The sequence below is a fragment of the Macrobrachium rosenbergii genome, chromosome 20, assembly GCF_040412425.1.
Source record: "Macrobrachium rosenbergii isolate ZJJX-2024 chromosome 20, ASM4041242v1, whole genome shotgun sequence".
Classification (NCBI taxonomy): domain Eukaryota; kingdom Metazoa; phylum Arthropoda; class Malacostraca; order Decapoda; family Palaemonidae; genus Macrobrachium; species Macrobrachium rosenbergii.
The window spans coordinates 13715412-13722500 of record NC_089760.1 but is presented as its reverse complement, the minus strand read 5'-3'; the positions used below and the strand labels follow the sequence as shown (position 1 = coordinate 13722500).

Below are 7089 nucleotides of genomic sequence, written 5' to 3'. Positions count from 1 at the left end.
CAAGCTCATCCTTCACCCTTTCATTACTTCTTCCTCTCCCAAATACAGGAGAAAGAATGGCATTAAGATTTACATATTTGGTAACCCGTATTTGAATAAAGCGGAAATTATTCAGGTGACTGTAAATCTCCGTTAATTTATAAGTGTACTAATTCTTGGACAACTGAATAACAAACTAGATTTCCTAAATAGAGGTGAGCCGACGATAACAACAGTTTTTTCATTTCGAAGGTGGACAAAAACGGCGAATCCAACGTCAATCTATCTGAGCTAAGTTTGGAAACTTAATGAGAAATAATGGCGACACTGAACTTCTCCCTTTGGACGGGAGAGGTGTCCCTCGAAATAAAAAGAATCATTAGGTTTTCGAACCGAGAGGAAACGAAGTTACATAACTGGAAAATGAAGATTATGCAAAAAGATTACAGCTATATCTCCCATTTTTGTAAAAGGATCACGATCAGGTTACTGTAGTGTTACGTGAACCTGTCGTCTTTAGAGACTGTGGCACTACACAAAAGACCAATTCTTCATTAGGACTTACAACATAATTAATTATACACTGAAAATTACATGTACATATGTAAACGGCAGGAGGGAAAGACGCCCACTTACAATTTTTGATTTCCCTCTGTGAAATTTAGATGCCCCATGTTTCCGTCATCTGCGTTGTCATGTTAATTCATTTTCCTAACTGGCTTTACATAAGTCGTGCAAAAAAAGGGTTGCCTTTTCCTTCTATAACAAAGTGATGCCGAAATTTTCCTTGCCTTTTCTTTCTATAACAAAGTGATACCGAAATTTGATTCTCTACCCAAGTGATACAGAAAGCTTCACATTCTTTCTTTAGCAGAGCAGTACTGGAGGTATCCTTTTCTCTTTTTACCAAAGCAATACAGAATGTTTTCTTATCCTCAGTAAAGCAAGAGAGAAGATTTCTTGTCTTTCTTTAGCAAAGCAATCCCTTCTTTTCTAGCAAAGACAAACTGGATTTCCCATTATTTTGCAAGCAAAGCAGTATTAAAGGTTGCATTTTATTTTACTTGCAAAGCAATGCAGAAGGCTCTCTTTTATTTAGTGGTAAACAATATTTAAGAGTCCTCTTTAAAAAAAAAAAATAACGATCAGTTTATAATTTGCTTTCAAAGTGAAACAACGCCGTAAGTTACTTTTGCTTTCACTAACGTACCGTAGATTTATTGAAGGTTTCCTTTCCCTTTATATGCAAAGCAATACTGAGGCCCAATTTTCTTCTCTTGCAAGCAACTGTGAAAGGTCTCTTATCTTTTACGATCAGAATAATGCGAAAAGTTACTCATCTTCTTTTCTTTATCCAGTAAAGTAATAGTGAACGTTCCTTGCCCTTTCTATATGAAAGTATTAGTGAAGGTTCCTTGTTTTTTTTTTATAGAAATGCAATACTGAATGTTTCTTCTTTTTCAACAATGTAAAACTAAAAGTTCCCTTGTCCTTTTAAAGTAACCCAATGACAAAAGTTATTTTGTCTTTTCTAAGAAAATAACGCTTAAAACTTACTTTTCATTTTTCCGAAGAAAATAATAGTGCTCCCTTTTTTCAACAGGAATGCAATAATGAATTTTTCCTTTTTGTTTCCTAAACAAGTAAGACTGAATGGTCCTTTTCCTTTTATAGGAAATCAGTGACGTAGGTTCCTTTCCTTTCTTCAAGGTGAGAAATACCGAAGCTTCCTCCTTCAAAGCAGAGTAATATTGAAAAATGTATATTCTAGGAAAGAAATGCTAATCGGTCCTTCTTCTTTTGCCAACAGAGCAATACTCAAGTCTTCCCATTATTTTCCAATGAAGCTATACTGAAGAACTTATATTTTCTGAGAGGTTACACTTCCGACAAATGCCCATTGAATGCTTCTTTGCCGTGACCGTTTAGAGTGAAATTAAGAATCCATTTTCCTGTTATGAGCAAAGTAATAATGAAGATCATTTCTTCGTTTCCAGCTTACTTCTTAGCGTCTTCTCGCCGAAGTCTGGCTTCCAGAAAAATCTGGACGCAGCGCACTTCGGAAAGGAGAGCGAGGACTGCACAGAACGGTACTCGGGCTGCCCTTCGGTGCTCGGGGAACTGCTGCCGAAGTAAAGTCTTGGGGCTCCGTTTCTCAACGTCGTACTAACGTCTCCATTCATTTACTTCGTTTCCAGTGCTTTCTCTAATATCCACACAGTTCTTGGACGTGTATCCTTTTGGAATTTACAGCGTTTTGTTCTATCTGTGGTTGCTAAACACACTTGGTCACGAACTTGGAACATGTGTCATTTTGGTTACTGGCTGGTAAAAATTGGTTTTGTAGAAAATTCCTGTTTTCAGTTAAAAGTCTGAATGGCTCTAGCAAAAAAAAAAAAATTACTGTAAATTCTGTGTTGATCATGGGGTTTATTTGTACATGAGGTGGTTAGTTTTCAAATTATGAATTATGGTTCGACGAACCCAGACGCAAATTAGATGACATTTTTTTTTTTCCAATACTTTACATAATCATTTTTCTCCTGAACCGAAAAGATAAATATCTTTTCAGTTCAAGAGAGAAAAGTCCCACTTGATCGAATGCTTCCCCTAGTTTATTTATAAATCATTAAGTTTCTGTTTTCACTTCATTCCCATCAGGTCGCCGTTGTAAACTCACGGCACATTCAAATTCTCGTTTCATTAGATAAAAGGAGTTTGAATGGTGCTGTTAGCATGGATGTTAGCCTGTCATCTAGATTTGCCTGTAGGTTTTAAGATTTAACCGTCTAATGAGTAGGAACTTAATATACAGTATATATATATATATATATATATATATATATATATATATATATATATATATATATATATATATATATATAGAAAGAGAGAATCTCCTTTCTCTCTGTTATTTATTTCTGTTATTTCGAAGGGCATTAAGGTTTGTATTGGAAGGATACTTGTATGTTAGTGGCTTTAAAGGCAAACATTGGGTACATGAAATATGATATGGTTCTGCTATCAGCCATTGTTCGCTAAAGATGGCCTTTTACGCATGGTAATACTGTTTATTCTACTTTTATTTTTGTTACTGGGTTATCTTCTGTGCATTTATGTATTTTATATTTGTCATACAATTAATATACTGATTAGTCACTTATTTTCCATGCAATATATACAGTTTCCCTTTTGCTAAATAAGAAAAATGCAAATCAAATTCACCCCGTCATATGGAATTTGTATCCCACTACTGATTACGATTAAAATGCTATTTTGTACAGATTTCGTTAAATACTCGTGTCCTTTCATCCTTTCCCACTGATGGGCAATGCCAGTGGATTTCAAATACTGAAGAAGAAGAAGAAGAAGAAGAACAAGAAGGAGAAGAAGAAAGCACTGGGCGTAGCCAAGGAATAACATTCCACCATTATTGTGTACACATTTTCTCAATCCTCCCGGGAAGCGTTGGCTAACGGTACTCGGCGCCTTGAACCGTGACCATTTGTTATCACGACCGTTTCATTCGAAGGTAGAAGTTAGGTTGTGTGTTATGCTTTAATGACTGTATTTTACACGTTCTTTCATTTTACCAGTTTCTAGCAGAGGTTAAACGTTGAACAGTAACTATGCCATCATGAAGCGTAATAGTGACTGCATTTGGTTCTATAACAGAGGTTATTTGTTTTGACTGTAACTGTATCGTAAGTTTTTTTTCATTTTACCAGTTTCTAGCAGAGGTTATACGTTGAGTAGTGACAAATAACATTTTAAATTTTAGTAGTGATTGTATTCCGTGTTCTGCCTCATAACAGAGGTTATTATTTTGTTTTGACCGTAACTGTATAGGAAATTCCTTTATTTTACCAGTTTATGGCAGAGGTTATACCTTACTGAAAATCAGAGAAACACAACGTTCATTGAAAATATTTTAATACTTATACATGGTTATTATAAATAAATAGAAGTATTTATGCAACGCCTCTTAATGCTACATGGTAGAGGAAAATTAAAAACAATCACTATAAGCGTTATGCTAATAAGCATTTTTCATTACACGTCAGATGCTGTAGGGAAAATGAGGGAAAGGATTGATATTACAATATTTGGAGAAGGGATAAGCGGTTTTTTATATCTTTACTCAATGAAAACTGAAGATCTGTTGGACGGATGTGGTACTGTAAATTGAGTTCAAATGGTTTTAAGTTGAATAATTTGACATGATGCAATTGTTATCCATAACATTTGTTATTAATTAGGCTACAGTGCCTAATCACATAAGAAACCATATTAAATTCCTTGATATTATGTCCTAATGAAATCTTCATTCTAATGAAGTATAACAGTGTAATAAAAAAAAAACTGGTTATAAATAACTTAGATAAAATAAGTTTGCTTAAAATACTAACAATCGCAATAAATAAAATAAATTTGGTGTACTGAACACTGAAATCAATATCAAAAGCTGAAAGTTACAAATCACATAAATTAATGACTCGCAAATATAGAAAAAATTAATGTCTAATGTGGAATTAAGTAATGAACATTAAAGACCAAAAAAAAAAAATGTTCATGTGTAGTTACAGAATTGATTAAGGGGACGCCGTCGTATAAATATACAGGACGAAGAACTAAATACAAAAAGAGAGAGAGAGAGAGAGACGAATTTACAGTAATCCCAGACAAAATGATACAGAAGCTGAATAGACATGTTGCAAAACTATTGCCGTTCAGAAAGTGACGTACTGTACTATCAGTTAAATCAAACGAGGCTGCTGAACGAAACTAGACGCCGACAGAGAAGCTGATTCATCCAAAGCGCGAGAGGTCTCATCTTTCAATTGAGAATGCTTGGATAATTTCACATGCAGTACTCTGAACCTCTCTGTGCTTTCCTTGGCAAGCTGTATGAGGTTCGTGTTCGCTTGAGAATCGCCCATTCTTGTTCTGAAGGCGTGGTATAAGAGCCCGGCTTCAGAATGAGCTCAGAGATTCTTCTGGCTTATACCTTAAAGTCACTCGTAACCTGATTGTCATCTTATCTAGAAGAAGTCTTTTATTTTAAGAGACTTAACAGATAAATAAGCCTTTTTATAAAATAATTTACTGAATGTCCTCTATTAGACATCAAATAAATTAGCTCTTGAACAAATAATTTACTGAGTATGCTGTATCAAACAGCATATAAATTAACACTATCAGTTAACCTAGTAAATGATCAGGGTCAAATATGAAACCAATTCATGAATTTATGAGGTCGAGTGATGCGAGCGCTGAGGTATATTGATATAGTCACTGAACTTCGAACGTTTCAGTTCAATTTACAGATGGGGAGCGTTTTTCTTCCTCCTCTTCACGTTCTCCAGAAAGCGATCAGGTTCACAGCCAGACCAGAAGAGACAATGGCTGTTAACCAAGACGATGACAGCATCCCAGGGGCGCCACTTGTGAACCTCAAGGGGTGACCTGGTCTTGGGTATGGGTAGAAGGGCCCTCGAATGACTACGCCAGATCGGCGCTCTGAAAGGTTGTTGAAAGAAAGGCATTTAGACATTGTCAACAACATACTTGAACTTCCTGCCTTGCAGGGTAAGATCAAGTAGGACATTTAATCTTAAACGGTCTTTGAGATAGTGACTCTATTGAGTTATTTGTAATATATATATATATATATATATATATATATATATATATATATATATATATATATATATATATATATAACAAAATTTAGCATTTTTAAATAAGACACTTTTAAGGGGAAATTAACTGAATACATTATTTATGTCAATGAACGTTTCTTGTGATATTTAACAAAAAAAAACTAATTGAAAAGGAAAACAGTTGTTCATGAATTCAAAAAATTAATCGATGTCAGGCATAAGTCACCGGAAGAGGAAAATAAATTTATCTGTTTCTTTGTCCTTTACACTTCTTGTCCAAATCACAACAAAATATATACCAAGGCATTCTAATGGCACATGTCGATTAATCTTTACTACTGAGGAAATGTATAGTGAAAACATAGCTAAAATATTGACGTGGAAACCGAAATGAAAGAAAAAACTAACTTCTTCTCAAAGACAGTTTCCTTGCGGGCAAGCCAAAGTTCCCGGCCAAGGGCAAGTCGTCCTGCAGTTCACTGTGGAAACTCATCGGTCCCAAGACTGATCTCGCGTTCCGCGTTTGGACCTCGGAAGAAGCATCAGTCGCCAGGTCCTCTGCGGAGGCATCCTTCTGCAGGAGTTCCTCTGAGCTGTCCTCTGCCGGGAGATCATCTGATCTGTCTTCCAGTGCTTCTGCAGAAGCTGCCGACGTCGCGAGGCTTGGCCATCTGTTCATGCTCCCTGTGGCTATGAGTAGTATGATACTCCTACGGGGAAGAATAAGAAGGGAGGCTATGACGTCGATTTGTTCAGTTATTAAATGATAAATTAATGGGACGATACACGTACACACACACACACACACACACACACACACACACACACACACACACATATATACACATGTATATATATATATATATATATATATATATATATATATATATATATATATATATATATATATGTGTGTGTATATATATATATATACATATAGATGTGTGTGTGTGAATGTACACACACATATATATATATACATATATATATATATATATATATATATATATATATATATATATATATATATATATATAATGTGTGTGCAACGCCTCTCAATGGTACTTAGCAACTAAAATGGAAACAAAAATCACTGTAAGCGTTATGCCTTGAGGCATTTTTTGTTACACGTCAGATGACGTTGGGAAAATAAAAGAAAGCAACAGCTATACAAAAAAAGTTTCATTAAATAAATCGAGAAGTCAGATGAAAGGAGACGCGGTCGTTGTGTCTTGTTCAGTGCGTACAAATATAACAGTAGATGATTTTTTCCTGCTTGAAGACTCACCGCAACTTCTCTCTATGATTCATCAATAATTTTACGACCATCTCCCTCAACGCGCTTTATGTCCTCTGAAACTTTAGGACTATATGCGCTTTACAAACGATAATCATGGTGAATCTTGAGTAACTTCTTTGGTTCACAACGAACGAACATTTTCTTTTC

At 35.1% G+C, this 7089-nt stretch overlaps 2 protein-coding genes across 3 annotated transcripts in view; one reads left to right on the top strand and one right to left on the bottom strand.

Annotated features, from left to right (window-relative positions):
• LOC136849058 (uncharacterized) overlaps positions 1 to 2256 on the top strand; it is an 8808-nt gene extending 6552 nt beyond the window's left edge. The window contains exon 4 of the mRNA XM_067121966.1: positions 1977 to 2256. Coding sequence (XP_066978067.1) covers positions 1977 to 2115 — 139 coding nt within the window. The 3' untranslated portion in view covers positions 2116 to 2256. The remainder of the gene's footprint in view (positions 1 to 1976) is intronic.
• A 1639-nt stretch (positions 2257 to 3895) lies between these two features.
• LOC136849061 (uncharacterized) overlaps positions 3896 to 7089 on the bottom strand; it is a 100324-nt gene continuing 97130 nt past the window's right edge. For both annotated transcript variants that reach the window (XM_067121970.1, XM_067121969.1), the window contains 2 exons: positions 6051 to 6352; positions 3896 to 5499 (listed from right to left, as the gene is read on the bottom strand). In XM_067121970.1, coding sequence (XP_066978071.1) covers positions 5333 to 5499; positions 6051 to 6352 — 469 coding nt within the window. In that variant the 3' untranslated portion in view covers positions 3896 to 5332. The remainder of the gene's footprint in view (positions 5500 to 6050; positions 6353 to 7089) is intronic.